Source organism: Anolis sagrei, chromosome 5, assembly GCF_037176765.1.
Source record: "Anolis sagrei isolate rAnoSag1 chromosome 5, rAnoSag1.mat, whole genome shotgun sequence".
Classification (NCBI taxonomy): Eukaryota; Metazoa; Chordata; class Lepidosauria; order Squamata; family Dactyloidae; genus Anolis; species Anolis sagrei.
The window spans coordinates 99,736,392-99,757,593 of NC_090025.1; the positions used below are offsets into that span (position 1 = coordinate 99,736,392).

Here is a 21,202-nt window from a genome sequence, read left to right on the forward strand (position 1 = left end):
AAAAGGCCACAATATTTATATTTGAACATTTTCCAAGATAGCTCTGTAGCTGATCTTGGCAATAAAACTGGTATCTATAATTTGACAGAAGAGTTCATTCTCGTTTGAATATTTTGATGACCTAGCACCCCAATGAAATTGCTTATTAGGGCAAAAAATGTGTGACTCAGACATGAATATTAAAAAGTCTGAAAAATGAAACATGATGATCCTAGTCAATGTGATCACTTGTCGAGACAGTCAGTATTACAGGACTCTACCTATCCAGACAATCAAATATTTGATCTCATGTCACTTAAACAGAGGACGGTGCCAAATGTACTTCAAATATTACAGTATCTCCCTTGTTTTATAAGGTGAAGATGAAATTGACAGAAAAATAGTTTCCATACTTTTGGAAGTAATATTAAAACACTAAATCAGTGAACACAGTTTTTGATCTCCTGTCATCAAGGAACATAGTTTTGATATATTTTGATAGACAAGGTATATTCAGCTTGCAACATGACCATATATTTTGAAAGGGTGGATAAATTACATCAGGCTGTTGCATAATGGGTTTGGGAACTGCCTTTGACCAGTACAGCAACAAATCTAATTGGGCATTTTTCAAGATATTGCTACCAACTGTCTTTTAAAACCAAGCCCTTAATCATCCCTGCCAAACCTCTGCGGCCTTCTCAAATAATTATGTCAGAAACAAATTTTATTTAAAAAAGAAAAAAAATGTTTTCATTCTGTCTAGTAAATTTATTGATCTGTGAAAGGGAAAGTGCAGATCGCATTATATTAAGTGTTTTTGAACAGCCAGAGTTAACTAGACAATCTGTATGTTGAATTAATTTTTTTTCAGGAGCACTTGTTAAAGCTACCAAATCGACAGCAATATTCATCCAGTTTTTCCCCCCATTATCCACAAGTACATGCCCTCTAAAAATACTAACCTGGATTCATAGTCACGCCTGGGTGAAAGTGGGACATGGGATGGGAGGTGGACATACATGTGCTCGCTCTCTTAATCGAGCAGGAGGTAACTTTAAGAGAAATAACTTTAAAACTAATTTGCAGAATCTGCAAAAAGAATGGAAACCTTTTACAGACTTTTGAAAAACCAAAACTACAAGAAACGAGATTCCACCTGAACATCAGGAAAAACTTTCTGACTGAGAGCTGTTCAGCAGTGGAACTCTCTGCCCCGGAGTGTGGTGGAGGCTCCTTCTTTGGAGGCTTTTAAACAGAGGCTGGATGGCTATCTGTCGGGGTGCTTTGAATTGAATTATCCTGCTTCTTGGCAGGGGGGTGGACTGGATGGCGCATGAGGTCTCTTCCAACTCTATGATTCTATGATTCTAAAAGAAGATGACTTTGACAGGATTTGACAACTAAAAATAAGATAAATAATATATGTTTATTTTCTATATTTGGATGCGATCTGATGGTTCAACTGTTAAGAAATTATAATAGAAAAATGAATGATATCAACGATATGGAAATTATAGAAGCATATACACAAACATATATATGAAAGTGTTTATAGGAATACACAAAAATGAGTGAGGGTGAAACAGGGTTGATATAAAAGAAGGCTACATGGGCTAATGGGAACAAAACCTCGAGAAAGAGAAGTTTGAGAGATCTGGCCTTCGGGGGCTATCAGGGAAAGTTCTTAAAAGCAGACTATAAGAATGTTATCATATTGAGAGATTATGGTTAGTATTATTTACTTTGCCACTTTGAAAGGATACACAGTTGGTGCTGAACACTGAGGACATACTCAAACAAGATACACTGTGAAGTCACAATCTTAATGTATTCTGTATGTTCTGTCTCATTCAAACAAATGTGTAGCAATATTTTTTTCAGATGACTGAATTATAGGTAGATGATAACTAAACATCAACATCAATAACTGCCAATAAATATTAGCGGTTACTTGTAGAGAGAAAAAGTGGGGTATAGATAAACATAATAATAATAATAATAATAATAATAATAATAATAATAATTTTACTTCAAAGTGCAATCGGTTTATTGATTAAATCGGTTTATTGATGAAATGAAATCAAACAGCTGCTCTTATTGTTTCCAGGAATATATTCTACGGACTGCATTCTATCCCTTCTACAGAATATCCGCTGTATGAACTGACACAACACAAACTGTTTCAAATTAAACATGACTTAATGTTCACTTTGAACTGCTTCGCTATCCCCACATTGCTTGCCGTTCCACTTTCGGCAAGCAGCCCAAGATGACCTGGCTGCAAACCATAACGTCTCTCTTTCTCCCCATTTGTTTCCTTTTTAAAAAAAATATAATAATCAAGTAACTGCACAGTTTCACAGTAATTCCAAGCAGTGGTCATGATTTCCCACCTTGATTAAGCATGTCTTTAATGTTTGCAATATTTATTTTGTCTGGCTTACAAAAGTTCAACCTGTTTACAAGTCTGATTTGAAAAAGAACTAGCGTGTGCATCCTCTTTCAGCTGAGCAAAGGTTTGTCAGTCAAACGTATATGCTCCCACTTGCAGAAATACTGCAAAATGCACCTTAAGTTTGTTAATTACTATTTTAAGTATTTGTAGAAACTGTGCTTGAGAATATGAAAATATGTAAAATTCTGCACTCTCTGATTTGTGTGATTCTTCTAGAAAAATTATTTTTAAAGGAGGCAAGGAAAAAGAATGAATGGATTGGGAGGAGAAAAGTCCTAGCAGCTGTGGTAAGTTAAAAGTGCCTTTATAGTTTTCTTGAAAGTGAAAGGGTCTTTGAGTGAAATTTGCAAATGCTAAGCATGGGGCTTTGAATGAAATTAACAGCAAAAGAAAAATATACCCTTCCTCTGTAGAAAAAGAGCAACACGGAAGAAAATGTTTTTAAGAAACAAGATGTGACATGTAGAGGTCGGAAGTTGTGTTGTGGTTAAGTTCAAAGGTTGTGGTTAAGCACAGAGTCTGCAGGTACAAGAAGGTACTTTCCATCAAAAGGTCAAGGGAGGGAGCTGGAAAGAGAGTACTTTCCATGACAAAAAAATGTTCTTGTTTACTTGAGGTTATATATCGGTGGTCAAAAGCCAAGGGGACGCGGCAGTTACTTGAAGGGTAGCATTTGCATATGCTGCCAGGCTGTCCGTCTTCTTCATGAAGAAACTAAAATGAACCTTGTTTTTCGATCTTTTGGGGGGGGGGGGACTGTCTCCTTCCTTTCATGCTCCCATGATGTGGACCTAAGAATACCCAATTTAGAGTCCCTAACAAAAGCACTTGCATCTTGGATTGGTGCAATAACACCAATTGCTATCCTAGTATGATGTAGCAAAGCAAAACAGGTTTGCAATGTGAGGACTTGTTTTTATGGTAAAGTCCAAAGTCACTATTCCTGCAAGAACTTTGCCATTCAATAAGTTAGATTAATTCTGTTGTTTCAAAGAAGCATTATGCAACCTTATAGTAATATATTTGACTGAGTGATATAATGATTGAACCTGAGAATTTTCTGTTGGGCTGCATACATTTAGTCCATTTAAAAACTACTTACATTTAACCATGTGCTTACATTTCATACTGGAATGACATAAGAACAGCCCTATTCTTAACTGGACTTAAGCACAAACCTGATACACAGCCTTGCCACTTGATTTGTTGTCCTGTCAACCTCAGATTATTGGCAGATCCTTCAGACTTCACCACAGGTCATTCACTAGGCACATTTGTTTTAAAATTCCCACCATCAGTTTCATCAAGATTAAGTCATTAATCATATTCTGAGTATCCTCTATGAATGGCCCCTGGCTTTGGGCCTCTAATGTTGTAAAAGTAAGCCCTACATCACCACTCAAGATTATATTTGAATTAAAAGGAGAAAATACATTTCAAAGCACGTGATCTTTCACTGGCGATTACAGTCAGGAATTTGGAGTTGACTAATTTTTACTTGGAAATCAGTAACATAAATGTCTTTTGCCAAGGATTATATGCAGCATAAAATTTAGAAAAGTGTTGTTTTTTTAATTTACTTAACACTCTAAGCAAAATCCTTCTGTTCTTGGCAGTGGACACCCTACAGCATTTGGAATACACCGAAAGACAAATATAAGAATACCTTAACTAATGCAAATGCAATATCTGTTCATCTTTCAATCAAATTTCAGATGAAGGTTATTAAGGTTGCTGTTGTGTGCCATCAAGTTGTTTCTGACCTATGGCAACCTAAGGCTCTATCACGGGGTTTTCTTGGCAGAATTTGCTCATATCTTTGCCTTCATTCAAGGCCTCTATATCATGCTGCCTCTCTATTATTATTATTATTATTATTATTATTATTATTATTAAACTATTTATTATATAGCATCATCTATGTACACCGTGTTTTGCATGAGCACTTTACCATAAATTCACTCTGAAATATCTAATCTGACTGCAAATGGTATCATCATAATTCTGATTTTCAATATTTTGCTTCCAAACGTAATTCCTTTAACAAACAAGAAGTTCAATCTAGGTGAGTAATTAACTAACCCGAAGCTCTTACATAGTTCACTCAAAAAATACTATGACAACCAGTATTTTTAGCCACAAGCGAGTCATCATGACCATCTAACTACGGAACACAGCAGGTTGGAATGTGTTTACAAGCAAGTTAGATCACAGAATCAGAGACTGATTAAATTCCTCTACCAGTGGACAAATTCAGAAATGTAACTTTTTTATTTAATGGTATGGCTAATGCCAAAATTGAACAAATAACTCAGTTCAGTTAGTATGTTTTGATTATTATGGTTTGAAAAGATGCTGCTGATTCATTTATATATAATAATAATTTTCTACCATAAGATTGAGCAGAATATTATACCAATGCTTCCTTGAAAATAACTGAATTTCTAAAGAAAAGTCAAATTAATTAATTTTGAAATGTTATGCAAACTAAAATATGTAAGTGTACAGGCTGTACCCAACTTACAAACTAAGCATAGTTAAAACTGGGGGGAGGGGAGGGGCTTGAGACAACAGGAAATGAGATAAATCTACTTCTAGGAAGGGAAAAATCACTCCTGAAAGAGATATCATGGGGAAAAGGTATATTCACTGAAGCTTCATCACCAATCCTTGTTTCCACAACAACCTTTTTTTTTCAACATCCAATTAACACAGGGACAGAAAGTGAGGTGAAGTCTTCTGAACAGGGGCACAGACAGCAAAACAAACATCACAGGGGTGTTTTCCTATGCTATCCAAAGCTTGTGTGTGTGGTGTGTGTATGGGGCTGGAATTATACTTTAAAATGTACCTGTTCCAACTTACATACAATTTCAACTTAAGAACAAACCTACAGAACCTATTTTGTTCATAACTTGGGGACTGCTTGTATATTTGCCTCCAGGTTGCCTGTAGACTTAAGGTGACTCCATAAATTTCTTAATACTTTCTTAGGCAACAAATACTCATAGCCCTACAGTACCTGTTAATTGTCGGCAGTCTCCCATTCAAGTACATACCATTCAAGTACATACTTCTTAACTTCCAAGATCATAGGATATGGTGATTTGGGGATATTTAGGTCAACTACTGTATCAAAAGTGGTAGGAGCATGCTGAATCCTTAGCAGATAACGTAACCAGTAAGATTTTTTTCTGTGTCAGGAGTGACTAGAGAAACTGCAAGTTGCTTTTGTTGTGAGAGAATTGGCTGTCTGCAAGGATATTGCCCAGGGGAAGCACAGATGTTTTACCATCCTATGGGAGGCTTCTCTCATGTCCTTGCATGAGAAGCTGAAGCTGACAGATGGGAGCTCACCCTGTTTCACAGATTCAAACCATCAACCGTATGGACTGCAGCCCTGCCGGCACAAGGGTTTAACCCATTGTGCCACCGAGGGCTAATAAAAGCTGTGGAAGCAAATAAATTAACCAAGAAGTTAACCAAGTAGTTAAAGATGGGAAATGGAAACTGCATTTTGGGGGAAATGGAAGGAAAAAGGAAGAGGGGCCGACCAAAGGCAAGATGGATGGATGGCATCCCTGAAGTGACTGGCTTGACCTTGAAGGAGCTGGGGGTGGCCACGGCCAATAGGGAGTTCTGCCATGGGCTTGTCCATGAGGTCACAAAGAGTCGGAAACGACTGAAAAATGAACAACAAACTAGTTTCCAAGTATGCAGCTTTCTTGTATATAAACATGTATTTCTCTCATATAAAGTCATATTACAAAAATACTGCCATACATTAAAATAGTTATCTATGGCCATTTTTTTTCCAATTCCTTCACTTGAAAAAAGAAATCTTCTTCATATGATTATGAAAGCAGACAGCTAAGCAAGTAAAATACAGTCAGCCCTTTTCTTTTGTATAATCTCTTTTTCATCTAAACACAATAAAGGGGCTTTTAAAAAGTGTATCTGTCAAAGTGATTGTGGTGCTCTTTAGAAAATCTAACTGAAATAAAGAAAATTAATATTTTACAGGCCATAAGAATGGGTTAGCATATTTCAGCCCACTTTGAAGCAATACTTTTTCCCGATTGTTAATGTTTTAGCTCATTAGGACACTGCAATATACCACTAATTTATATGGCTATATTTTAGGACTCCATAATCAGGCAAGCTCTACTTGAGCTGAATTATAACTGGAAATCTAGATTCAGAATTTCAGAATGAATACCTTTGCACAGCTCAAGAGATTTCACAGGGCTACAAAAAAGCAGCCATTCTTCAATAATGCATAACAGAGAAATGATTTCAGGCTGCAAAGGGGCCCATGAGAGTAAAGAAAATGCTATGGAGCACTGTCATCCCCACCACTAGTAGAGCACAGTTCAGGCAAGTGGATCTTGAGTGGGAGAATTTGAAGTTATGCAGTCCAAAGGAGATATTTAAATCTTTGATGAATTTGCAGAGGAGAAGCCATACACACTGTGGATTCAAAAGTCCAAAGCAACATGCATTTTAAATCGAACTAGGAATTCTGCTGCAGACACCAGTAAAGCTAGCGCTCTTATATGTGTCTTTATTGTGATGGCGCGAGTGGCGCCACCTATGTATAGAACTGTTAGTTGCAAGATTTAAACTGTTATATCACGCATAATTCTGCCCCTTTTACCCTGCTTATGTATAGTTGTATGGATTGGTTACTTATAGCTGTCAATCAGTACTGTTTGGCTCCACCTCTTCCTGCAGGAGGGGAGTGCTTCCTTTCTTTTTCATTCTGCCATCAGAGTTCCTACCATATGGACGTGAGTAAGAGACTTGACACTAAAGGACCCTGATTTAAGTTACCTCTTAGCACCAATTCTGAGGTTTTTTACTCTTGGGACTCATGCTTTATGTCCAGATCGTCTTGGACAACATTGAGGAGACCCAAGTGCCTTCAAACCGGTTCTTTTGGCACCAAAGGAAGATCCTGAGTCTTCAAAACATAGGCCATCTGAACTGGGGTTGTGGTTTGCTCCGGCATTCACAGCCATTGAGGAAAGAGAAAACTTGGTGAGGCTTCTCAGCTTCAAACACTTTGGACCCAGGACTAATTGAGACTGTAACGTATATTTTCCTTCACCCCTCTGAAGTTTCAGCTCATTGCTTTAAAGAAATAACTCTTTGTGATCAATAAAACTTATTTTGAGTTATTTACAGCGTTTTGGGTTTTTGAGAGTTACAGTGTCCTATAGGAGGGCAAGAAGCAATCCCTTGGGGGAAAGATACCATGTCCATCCCTCCTTCATTAAGAAAAATAGCCCCCAAGCGCGACGGCACATTTATCAAAAGATATATTCCTAAACCCCAGCTAACACCAGAATCTTCAAATACAGAAAAGATCCCAAGGAAAATGGTCAAAAACAGTAGGCAGAGTAGGTGCCCGTTCTGCATAGTGTTTTATTATAACAGCTCAATGAGTATTCTAGGAGCTGCAGCTGAAACTCAGAACATGTCAGAAGCTGGTGCTTCATGACCTCTAATTCAAATTATTTTCAAAATACAATTGATTTTCAACTCTTATTTGTATTGTAAAATGGCCCTTAACTTTTAATCTAAAAACAAAAACAGCAATGCTCTTCCCTGAGACAAAGATACAACAATAGTCAATTACTGGTTTAAACAAATCAATATGTGCCAAGAAAAGATCTCAAAGACATTATGCTTCCTTGAATAAATTCACTCTGACGTATCTAATCTGGTTTTTTGGCATTCGATGGTTGCTCACATGCTGAATCAGCACAATTTTTCTGAGGTCCATTTCAATCAAACTGGGGGAATATATACTTAGAGAGAACTTTAAAATAGTCTCTGAAGTGAATCTTAATTTTATGAAGATCTGCAATGCCAATGGTAGTGCCTTATAATAACAGAATCATAGTGTTGGAAGAGACTTCGTAGTCCATGCAGTCCAACCCCCTGCCAAGAAGCATTCAAAGCACCTCCAACAGATAGCTATCCAGCTTCTGTTTAAAAGCCTCCAAAGATGGAGCCTTCATCACACTCCGGAGCAGAGTGTTCCACTGCTGAACAGGTCTCACAGTTAGCAAGTTCTTCCTAATGTTCAGGTGGAATCTCCTTTCCTGTAGTTTGAAGCCATTGCTCCGAATCCCTAGTCTCAAGGACAGCAGAAAACAAGCTTGTTCCCTCCTCCCTATGACTTCCTCTCACATGTTTATACATGGCCATCATGTCTCATCTCAGCCTTCTCTTCAACAGGCTAAACATACCCAGCTCTTTAAAACGCTCTCAAAGGGTTTGATCTCCAGACCCTTCATCATTTTAGTCACTCTTCTCTGGACACATTCCAGCTTGTCAATGATCATTTACAAAGTAAGATTGCCTCAATAGAAGAGGGTCACATTCACCTAACACACTTACCTTATGAATACATTTAATCATGTATGAGTCAAACACTTTAATGTATATACACAGATGAATTCATATATTTGTCCATTTATGCAAACTAATAGGGTTATTCATGATCATGATGAAACTTAAGACCCTGTGATAATCTAAATTCCTTAGCTTTAAAAAACATCTTACTGAAGATTATGCAACATCTCATTCAAGGCACCAAAATCTACAACTTCATACATTCCATGTGTTCCTTATTTTCTCCATGATTCAGTACTGGGTGAACCAGGTACTTGTAGGAATCATTTGGAAAATTCCATATAGTAGATACCACCACTCAAAATGTCCTGTTGTCAATGACTGCAGAGAGGACATTCAGGAACATATGGTGCTACAAAGAGGCCTTCTCCAGCTCACCTCAAAAACTACATTTTTTTAGGCTCTCAGAAACTGAGAACCAAACTTTAAACATGGCCCATCAGTAATTATGAAGGCAGAGATCACTCTTCTTTTGGCCTTCTGGAGACTATGGTTTTCTGCTTCTAACAACAAAAAGTAACACTCCTTCACTGGATTACAAGTCGACACGTTTTATCTATATAGCACCTAGGAGTTTTCCGGATACAACAATAAGGAGACTTCTTCAGAAATTTAGTGTTCTCTTTCAATGGAGTTGAAGTTTGAATGGGTGTGTAAATGTGCCTCCATGTCAAGGGTCATTCCATGGGGAAGGAAAATCACCAGCACTGCCTCGGGGATCCAAACACCTCTATTATCTATAGTATCACATGTGTATGTCCCCATGCCAAAGTGGCAGTGCCACAATTGGACAATAGGAAAATTGTCTTACATACACCTTAGGAGAGTTTGATAGAGGATGATGGGAGTTGCAGTTCACCTACTTTCAAAGACCCATATTAATGCAGCCTACAATGGATCTGAACCAAACTTGGCATCATGACCAACTTAAAATATGTTGCTAAGCCCAACTGGAATATACCCATTGAATTGATGAAATTCATTTATGTGTTGGTGTATTTATAACTGAACATTAAGGAAAACTAATCAGGAGAAAATAATCCAACAACTATTGTACTAAGTGCAGTAGCACTGGATTTATGTTATGTAAGACTATAATTATTTACATGTATATATTCCAAAAAGAATGGAGCTCAGTTATCCTTTGAGATGGAAAAAAAAAGTAGAATTGGATTATACGTAAAAAAAAGTATTTAAAGTCAAATTTAGAATTATTATTTTTAAAAAGAGAAGACACAGTAAGAATACAAACTGGAAGTAACATTTCAATTCTGTTTATTTGACTTAGTGTTATAGGTATAGTGTTTAGTGTTTCAATGCATTCTATTCTGACTTTTTATCTTCTGTTAGTTATGCAAACATGTTATTCTCCCCCTTTCTGTACAATCTGGTTGTTGCTTGATGTTGTCTAAAATGTATATGTTAAATAACAATATGGATTTTTTTTAAAAAAAAAAGAGCAAAGAATTGCTCTAGGGGTTAATTATAAAGTACAGCATGCCGTCCCTGAAAGCTTACAATCTAGAGGTAAAGAAAAAGAGAAATTACAATGCATTTTTAATAATAAAGTAGAGTATGTGTTTGGGGGGGGGGGGGAATACTGGCAGGAATTTGGAGGGCTTGACAGAGGATGATGGGAAATGTACTCCACTCACATCCAGAGAGCTGTGTGAATCCTGCCGAAGATGGGTCTGTATCAAGTTTGGCATGCACACCTATCATGATAAACGTAAAATACGTGTGGGGTTTGGGGAGGATTGTCAGGGGCTGCTGAGAGTTGTAGTCCACCTACAAATGGAGAGCTATGGTTCTGGATCCGGACTAAACCTGGCACACACAGCCATCATAACCAATTTAAAATACTGATGGGTTTTGGGGCTGACAAATGGGAGTTGTAGTCCAACCATACCTGGACAACACCTGTTCAACACCAGACAGATCTGGGGCTGATGGGAATTGCACATCATCAGATCTGGGTGTCATTTGAGTTACAGCTTGCCAGATTTGAACCTGATGAGAATTACAGTCTGCCCAAGACTGGGGCTGATAGTAGTTCCACCCCATCAACTCTACAATTTTAAAAAACCAATATGAAACAAAAACTGTTTCTAATAAATAGCACTTCAAAATACCTAACCTAGGTAACACTGGATTCTTAAGCTAAATTCAGAAGATGGTGAGGTGGGGTATGGGGGAGAATAGCGGATATGATTCCTCACTGTAATCTGTTGCAACATACATTTCTCAAGTAAGAAAACGTGATCATTGCCTTTAGGTTTACACTGAACCACAAACATTAATTTTATTGCCTAATTAAAAATAGACTATTAGAGCTTGGCTATTATCAACAGTAGAGCCAGTTATTTTAAACAAGACCACAAAAAAGCAACAGAACTAGCCAGATGTTCAAATGGATTTTTGCACAACTAAATTTATTTTCACCAATATCCCTATGCGCCTTGTAGAATATAACTTGATTTGAACTACACATATTCCCCTTTCAGATTTATAAACAGACAGGAACTAGAGAGTAAACAAAAATGGTAGACAAAACATTTTCATCCAAGGCTGATTCTACTACACTGCAGAACTGATATAGTTTGACGCTACTTTAACTGCCACAGAACCCTTAGATTTGTAGTTTGGTGAAGCACCAGCACTCTTTGGCAGAGAAGATTAAAAATGTTGTAAAACTACAACTCCCATATTTCCATAACATTGAGCCGTGTTAGTTAAAGTTAGTCAAACTGCATTAATTCTAGAGAGTAGATGCATCCCCAGTAACTGTAATCTTAAGGGGGAAAAAGAACACTAAGAGACATAAACACAAATATGGTACAAAGATTATTTCAGTTCTCCAACTTGTATAAATAGTGCTGGTTTTGACCTATAAAGGTCTATACGGTTCTGACCCAGCTTACTTGTCTGAATGCATCTGCCTCTACATCCCACCTCATAATTTAAGATCATCCGGAGAAGCCCTGCTCTTGCTCCCACCAACATCACAAATGCGTCTAGCGGGGACGAGAGACAGGGCCTTCTCGGCTGTGGCCCCCGCCTGTGGAATGCACTCCCAAATGAGATAAGATCGGCCTCATCCCTCCTGGCTTTCAGGAAGAAAGTGAAATTGTGGTTGTGGGACCAGGCTTTCGGACAGCAGACTTAATTAGCACTTTGGTTGGAAATTGAATGGAATGACAATACAGCTGATGATATTGTATTATTGTTTTAATAAATGTTTTATGTACTTTTGTAATTTTCTTTGTCATGTCAGGAGCAACCTGAGAAACTGCAGGTCGCTTCTGGTGTGAGAGAATTGGCCGTCTGCAAGGACGTTGCCAAGGGGACATTGCCTGGATGATTTGATGTTTTATCATCCTTGTGGGAGGCTTCTCTCATGACCCCGCATGAGGAGCTGGAGCTGATAGAGCAGGGGTAGGGAACCTTCGGCTCTCCAGGTGTGGTGGACTTCAACTCCCACAATTCCTTGAGGCTCGGCATTCACCCCAAAGGCTTAAACGAGCCTCAAGGAATTGTGGGAGTTGAAGTCCACCACATCTGGAGAGCCGAAGGTTCCCTACCCCTGTGATAGAGGGAGCTCATCTGCCTCTCCCCGGATTCAAACCTGCAACCTATCGGTCTTCAGTCCTGACGGCAAAGGGGTTTATCCCACTGCGCCACCGGGGGCTCCTACTTTTGTAATTAATGCTTATGTATTTAAATGGTTGTTGTATTATGGTAATTGCTTTTAGGTAGCGACATCGAATCGTTGCCAATGTAAGCCGTCCCAAGTCCCCCTTTGAGCGTAGAGAAGAGATGGGGTAGAATACCAGAAATAATAAATAAATAAATAAATAATGCCGATCAATATGTTACTTAATTTATTTTCCCCAGTTTACACTGCTTTTGAATGATGTGGGGAGAGATAAGTACACAAGACAGTGGGAAAAGCCTCCTGCTCTGCTTCCCAGACAACTGTAAAAAATACTCCCGGTTCCCAGCTGGTCTGCCTTATGAGAACTCAACAAGCATTGCTTGGGCACTTTGAACTCTGAGATACTTGTGGGTTGGATGTTTGTACCCAATTCTTCAGATTCTCTGAGAGCATTCAAAATGAGGATAACACAAGATTAGGTAGTTAATGCCAAGTCTGCCAGGATCTTATCTTGAAAACCCTTATCTAAAAATATAATGATTTTTTTTTATTCAAAAAGGTTAAAAACAAGACACCATCATTATGCTCCTCACTTGTTCTAACATCTCTCCCCTGCATCTTCCTTTCCTTCCACCTTAACACACTGCAACGGAAGACACATCGTCCCCTGCCTCTCTTGCTTCACTTTCCTACCTTGGTCCCTTCATCTTCAAAATATCCCATGCCAAAACATATCTGTTTCACCACATCTCCATTTCAGCACCCAGGAGAGCAAAATGACAAAATCTACTGCAAAACTCTACCCTGAGCACCTTCCCCAAATACAAATACGGCAAATTAATGTGGAGCTTGTTTCTAAAAGGCAGCAAATCCATCTGAACAAATGTAACAGAAATTTAAAAAGTCGTGTCCGACTCTGGGGGTTAGTGCTCATCTCCATTTCTAAGCCGAAGAGCCGGCATTGTCCCTAGACACCTCCAAGGTCATGTGGCCAGCATGACTGCATGGAGCACCGTTACCTTCCCGCTGGAGCGGTACCTATTGATCTACTCACAGTTGCATGTTTTCAAACTGCTAGGTTGGCAGAAGCTGGGGCTGACAGTGGAAGCTCACGCCGCTCCCCAGATTTGAAACTGCGACCTTTTGGTCAACAAGCTCAGCACTTTAACCCCCTGTGCCACTGGGGGCTCCCAGAGTGGCTTACACACACACACACAGTGTATTATATTATAAGCATAGTACAACATCAGGATTCAATTTTACTATATTGTACTATACCATTATATTGTTAGCCATAGTCTCTATCCTAGGATATAGGGCCTGTCTGGAAGGACCCTCAGACCCAGGTTAAGGCAGCGTATGGGGAAGCAGGGCTTGGGGTTGAAATAGGAGGCAGCTGGAGAGAGATCCCAAACATGTTCAGAGAAACCAAAGTCCTAGAGCAGTGTTTCTCAACCTGGGGGTAAGTTGTTTGAGTCCACAGATGTAAGTGAACTACAACTCCCAAACTCAAGATCCATGCCCACCAAACCCTGCTAGTATTTTATGTTGGTCATGGGAGTCCTGTGTGCTAAATTTGGTTCAGTCCCATCATTGGTGGAGATCGGAATGCTCTTTGATTGTAGATGAACTATAAATCCCAGCAAGTACAACTCTCAAATGATAAAACCAGTCCCTCCCCCAACCCCACCAGTATCCAAATTTGGGCATATTTGGGTATTTGTGCCAAATTTGGTCCAGTGAATGAAAATACATCCTGCATATCGGATATTTACATTGCGATTCATAACAGTAGCAAAATGGCATTTATGAAGTAGCAATGAAAATGATTTTATGTTTGGGGGTCACCACAACGTGAGGAACTGTATTAAGGGGTCGTGGCATTAGGAAGGGTGAGAACCACTGTCCTAGAGCATGCTAACACATTCCAAAGCACAAGAAGCTAAGGCTCAAGAGGCAGCTGCGAGATGTGGGCGACCTCCAAGTCCACCTGAGAGGGTTGAGCACTGAAGGCGGGAAAAGCTCCTGTCCCGTGCAGCCCCTCTTCCCTTTCCTCCCTGCCTCCCTCCCTGCGCCCCGCGCGCGCTCACCTGGGGCCGGGCGCCTGTCTCGAGGGCGGGGGCGCGGCGCGCGCTGCTGCAGCCCAGCTTGGCCTGCAGGTTGAGGGGCGCGTTCTGCGGGGGCTCGGCGCTGCATCCCCGGCCGCCGGGCAGGTGGGCGGTCACCATGGCGACGGGACCCTTGGCCGGCAGCAGCGAGAGGGCCAGGCTCGGCGGGCCAAGGGAACTGGAGCCGCTTCGGCCGCTTCCTCCTCTTCCTTCTCCTGCTGCTCCGGTGCCACCACTACTGCTGCTGCTGCTGGCTCCTGCGCTCCCCACTCGCACCGCCAGCTTCTGCAGGAGAGAAAGAAGCCGGGCGCTCAGTCGCTTTCCTGCCGTCTTTTAAGGAGGCGCGCGCGCCGAGACGCACACAGCGCCCTCCTCTCCCTCCCCCCCCCCTCGAGGAGGGAACTCCGAGCACGGCGTGAAGGGCCGCCCCACAAGAGCCTCACCCCCCTCCCTTTGGGCTCGCGCCCTAGGCTGCTGCTGCGGGGGCTCCTGGTGACATTTAGGGAAGGATGGACTATAGGTGATGAGATTTACAGTACATTTACCCGCTTTGGCTCCAACTTCCACAGACCACTGCAGCCCCCATGAATGATGGACCTGAACCAAACTTGGGACACAGACCCCTCATGTCCCACTTTACCTCCTGGAGAGATTTGAGGGAGGATGGAGAGTGGCAGATGGGATTAGCAATACCTTCGCCCACATACAGAGGCAGCTGCAAACCCCATCAGCCATGGATATGGACCAAACTTGGAACACAGATCCCCACAACCCATTTTATGTCTTGGTGAAATCTGGGGGAGGATGGACTATTGACAATGGGATTTGCAGTACCTTCACCCACATCTAGAAACTACTGTTCACTGTATCAGCCATGGATCTAATGAGTCCATTCTTAACAAACAAAAACAAACTGCCTTTTTCATATAATCTAAGCATCACTGGATACCCAAGCTAACACACACAAACACACACAGAGAGAGTTTTCGATAGTATAGGGAAGGCTTAACATCCCTGTGGAGTTTATTTTTATGTCTGTGCCCCTGATTTCACCACACTTTCATCTGTGAGAATTGGATTTTGAAAAATTTGGCCTTTTGTGGAAACAAGGATTGGTGATAAAGCTTCAATGGAGACACCTTTTCCATGAGTGAATTTCCCTTTCTAGGGGTAGATTTTTCTCACTTCCTGTTGTTTCACCCTGTTCTTAACTATGAGTTGTTTGTAAGTTAGATATTTTTAACTAGGTGACTGTTATATATTGAAACATATTTCTATGAAATACATATATTAAAATAAACAGAACAGTTATTAAAATACAATAAACACATGATATAACTTTAAAATTCATACCTAAAAATGGATTGGGTAAGCCTGTTAGAAGAGATAGGTCTTCAATTGTCTTTTAAACTCTGACAGCTGGTTTAGCTGTCCCAGATCTTCTGGCAGGTCATTCCACAGTCTGGGGGTGGCCGATGAAAAGGGCCTGTGGGTGATGGTTGCCATTGAAGTAAATGGCTCCTGAGGACCTAAGTGTCTAAGGCGGATTGCACCAGAGAAGGAAATAATGGACTGCTTAGTGGCATGTTTGCCTGAGGACCGATACCAACAGAAAAGCAGTCCCCCAGCAAGTGATGCTGCTTTGATGAAATGTCCAGCTAAAACAGATCCAGCAAATAAACATGAAGGGAAAAGAAAGCTCCTGCAGAAGATGCTCTCAATGTTTACAGGCCAGACAAGATCCTCTTCAAATCTTTGAAGGTCAAAGATTTTGCCTGCTAAATAAGTGAATGCAGTCATGTAGCTTGGATCAGCACCAAGGAGTCGTCCAAAGTGCCATGGACCTGATTATGAAACTTTGCCATCTAAGATACCTTTGAGATCAAATGTGGTTTAAAGCCCAATTTCACACATACATTATCAATAGCACTCATCCCTAAGAACCACTAAGAACAAATTTTGAGTAGTCCCCGCTACTAATCCTCATCTCCCTTGCATTTCCCCATTGCAGATAGATATTGGCAACAGTGAGTCTGTTTCTCATTTGTCATGCAGCAACACTGCTGTGTCACCGGGCTTTTTAACCTATGAACCACCCACCCCAAATTCACCAATCCATTAAACTTGCCTGATGTAGCTTAAAATAAAAAATATATAATAGCCAGAAGAAGACTATTTTGAAAAACAACATTTTTTTTCTGAATATCTGTTTCCCCTACTCCAAACCCACTAGAAAGTACATGATTTCTCAAGGGAAAAAAATCTACTAAACTCCTCAATTTGCACAACCTTATACTTTCCAAGTGTTTCAGAACTAATTTTGAGATAACCTGCCTTTTTGGTAATGTTCTCAGTATTATATTTACCCTTCCTCCACAGATGCAGCAGGAAAGGTCTCTAATGTTATCATCCTAGCAACCATACGAGGTAGACAGAGCTGAGAGATAATGCATCACTTGGTGAGATTTGTATTTGAATTAAACCTGGATCATTCTATAAATGTGACACTGTTAGCTATGCTAAAAAAAATAGCTCTTGGAAATACCTATTTATACACATAGAGAACATTTCTATCACACAAAATAGGCTGAAGGTCTGTTTATCTGACAGGTTAAAAATAATTTAGAAGTTGTTTCATATACATTAATGGGATTAAAGATGACATGAAAGTACCACACTTTCATGAGATCTTAGGTCACTATTTCTTGATTTAAGGCATTGGCTTGCTGGCTGATATCCGAACAAAATGGGCCGGAGAAATCAATACCTCGGTCCCTGCATTACAGGCCACTTCCCAACCGATGTCAAGTGGTGTAATACTGGCTAAGCAGTATAATTGTTTCAGTGATGTTGGGCGTAGACATCCAGGCTAAAACCTGAAACTTCAGTCTGTGGCTGACACCAGATGAGATACTCCCTACTGGGCACACAGAAGACTGGGCAATCTGGAAGGCGGTGAAGGCTACATTGTGGCATCATGAGGTGCAGCGCCAACCTTAAGAAATGGGGCTACAAAGTGGTGTCCACAACATGCGAGTGTGGAGAAGAGCAAACTGCAGACCATCTACTACAATGCAACCTGAGCCCTGCCACATCCACAATGGAGGACAATCTTATAGTACCCCCAAGTAGCCAGTTTCTGATCAAAGAATATTTAGCATAATGCCAAGGTTCTAACTTATTTTTGGGGTTCTAAATACATTATAACTGCACATTCAATTCAGTTTTGATTCAATAAATAAATAAAACCACACTTTCATATTTTGGATCCAAAGTATATTCTAAATTATTTTTATTCCACATTTTAAGAAGACATTATACTACTTGCAATTTTTAAGTTTCTTTGCTTGCAACATCCATCACATATGTTCTAGGGGTAGTGGGAGCAATTTTTCCATGTTTTTGTCTGTCTCAGGCCATGGTCTAACAGTCAACTTCTGGACCATTTTCTTCTGAAAAAGAGATAAATTCTTAACCTTAAATACTCTTTAGTTTTTATGTTTTTGACATCTTGAAGTGCGTACACCCTTCTCACAACAGCAAACTACTTGCGGCAAATGAAAATCTATTCCAGAGTTTTCCTATTCTTTTACACTTTATGATGTAACTACAACTGTTAACTTTTTATAGTTGTGTGGAATGGCCTCACTAAGTGGCAGAGAAAGAAAATATTAGATGAATTGGCTTGCACTGTACTTGTGCTATTGTCTCTTACTCTGTTTTGGACTGTGAAATGACAAGAAGGTGAATATGAAGACAAAGGGTTTTATTCTCCAAGCCAGAAGTTTGTAACTTCAGGGTTTGTTTTTTGTTTTTTTTAAAGCAATGTAGAATTCTAATTTCTATTGCTTTTAAGAAACAATAAAATTAACATTACTTTTGAAAAACTTAATCTACAATTACTCATAGTTAATGTTGACTTAGACAGAACGTTCCGAACTCTGTACAGCATATTAAGATCCATGCCTTTTACAAACATCTACTTCTCTCACTCAGGACCCTTGGTTCCTGAGGATGTATTTTTTTCAAGAACACAGATAGAAAACTCACAGGCATATTCAGAAAAATAGTCAGCTCTGTTTGCAGAGCTGGATTTTGTACTTTGTCAGTTTCTCTGAACAATCTTTCATTAAAAAGGCATATGCAATATATTTTATTTAAACAGTTATTTAAAAAAATGAGCAAAATCTTAAATTTATCTGCTTTCTCACTTTTCAAAGAGAATCTGTACCAACTTTTTGGGAGGGGGGCACAAAATCAAATCCTTAGCACTTGAAATTCATGTATAACACAGATTAAACAGGATTTTTATTCTGTAAATCTCATCTAGTTTAAGTTTCTGTTGTTTTGTGACTGGTTCTATGCCAGTGTTGAGCTGTAGATATGAGGGTTGAATGAAAAGTAATGCCTCCACCTTCATTACTTGAGTTTAGATGGGAATATTTTAATAAATCAAATGCAGAAATAATCCTTAGAATGTGCTCTTTAACTACCACTATTCACTTTTCCACATAATCACCAGACAATTGGATACATTTCAGCCAACGATGAACAAGTTTTCTGAAGCCGTCACGGAAGAAGTCGACACTCTGTTTCCGTAACCCATTGTGCACAGATCTTCCGATAGCCAAGCAAAGCAATAATGTGACCCACATGATCTTGTGAAAGGCCGATTATGCTCTCTAAGTAATATACTGATAGTCTTGAATCAATCTGTCAACCTTTTGCTTGTGAAACTCAGTGGTTGCTGTCACAGGACGTCCAACTCTTTGTCACGCAAGTCAGATGTTCCCACCTCAACATCTTTAAACTTACTCGCCCAACGACACACAGTACTCACATCAACACAATCACCATAAACAGCTTGCATTCTTTGATGAATCTCCTTTGGGTGACACCTTCTGCTGTCAAGAATTCTGCACATTGCTTAAGTCAAATTGTCCGACCGTCTGCGCAGGGTTCCATACTTCGCACTTTAACAACACAACCGTTCAATGCTAAGGATTCTTGCCAAAATGGAACTGTAGAGGGAGAGTCTACTGAACAAGCCAGTACCTGCTGCATACCAGTACTGCCATCTGTTGAGGAGTTGCGAAGGTGGAGGCATTACTTTTCATTCAACCCTTGTAGAATCATTTTATGCAGGGGTTATTTTAGACCTGCAAATAATTTCAAGGGCCCCTTCAGAATAAAAAGTGAGATAATCATGTCAATCGCTCCTTTGTGTTTCTCTACAGTTGGAATTATGGACAGTACAGACATTATTTTCATCTGCAGAATGTGAATGATCATCAAATGGTTGATATGAGCAGCTCACTGAGGCTGTAAATCTAGACCAACTTACTCTGGAGTAAGCCTCATTGAAATGAGCATGTGCTAATTCTGGAGTAAACCTCATCATCTCCCCAATAATGAGGGAGGAAAAATTACCCCTGATCACTCCAAAATGGAACAAATTAACCCAAAGCTATTCATTGTTTTCCTAGAGCTCTGGCTATGTGCATTCCTATTCCCCGCAACTCTTTCACAGCTCCCTCCATCCCAAAGAGCTACATCAGTGACTCATGATTTGGGGGTGATTTCTAGTCAGTTTTGGGGTCTGCAGGAACAAAATATCTGCCTGCTTGCTGCCCTCTATTGGCAACTATGGGTTTGGCCAGGAGGTCTGGGGAAAATAAAAACGAGGAGACTTACAGATCTGATTATTTCCGGTGGACAGTTTGTGGAGGAGTTGAGGTCAAGGTCCCTAGCCTACGGCTGTCCACAGTGACACCAGTATGAGTGAATCAGAGAAAGGCAAACACTGAAACTTTAGCCAATGCCCGAGATCTGCAAATTTACTTCCACAGGATGAAAATCCCATGGAAACAACTGTGTCTGACTTTAACGTTTCCATGAAAAAATGCAATGATCAAACATAGCAGAACATCTTTCTTAATTAGATTCTTTTGCCAGGAGAAACAGTTTGGTTTTCTTCTTTAATGAACTTCTTTCTTTTTGACTTTATACCCTATGGAGAGCCTGATAAAGGGGTGTTGGCAGAAACAACAAAGATTATGATATGAGGCGGGGGGAAATTCCTCAGACAAAAGCTACATCTGCCATGTTATATTTCTGCCAATTTTAATTAAAAAGAATATTCTCGTTTTTAAAAGACAGGCAATCTCCATTTTGGGAATCAGTCAGCAGAAAGCATTCTCTGATTCTTTTTTGGAACAATTAGTAATAAGGAGCTCCTAAGCTTGCTTTAGGCATTGTATTTGAAAACATAATGTCATAAAAAGAAGAGCCAGAATTTTTTTTTAAAAAAAAAAAAAATATGTTGGCTCTAAACACAGGGAAGTAGCTCCCTGCTTCTCATCTGCAGCTAACCGGCCTCACAATGTACTCATTTTTGAAGCGGCGCCTTTCAATTGCAACACAACTTTCATTTTCACGGCAGGATGCCACAGGCAAACTAGAGTTTGAAATATGTATGCCAGTCACATGCAAACACACTTCAATGTGCTGGAAAAGCAGCTGCTTGTTTGTGATTTCCAGCATTCTACGCAGCAGAGTCCTGTTCATAAATTTTAAACT

The 21,202-nt window shown here is 39.8% G+C and overlaps 1 protein-coding gene across 2 annotated transcripts in view; it reads right to left on the reverse strand.

Annotated features, from left to right (window-relative positions):
• The window catches only part of PHF21B (PHD finger protein 21B), a 239,156-nt gene that overhangs the window by 75,563 nt on the left and 142,391 nt on the right, over nucleotides 1-21,202 (reverse strand). Inside the window, exon 3 of one of the 2 annotated variants that reach the window (XM_060778145.2) lies at nucleotides 14,606-14,908. The exons of the other annotated variant lie outside the window; for it this stretch is intronic. Coding sequence (XP_060634128.2) covers nucleotides 14,606-14,908 — 303 coding nt within the window. The remainder of the gene's footprint in view (nucleotides 1-14,605; nucleotides 14,909-21,202) is intronic. 2 annotated transcript variants of the gene reach the window in all.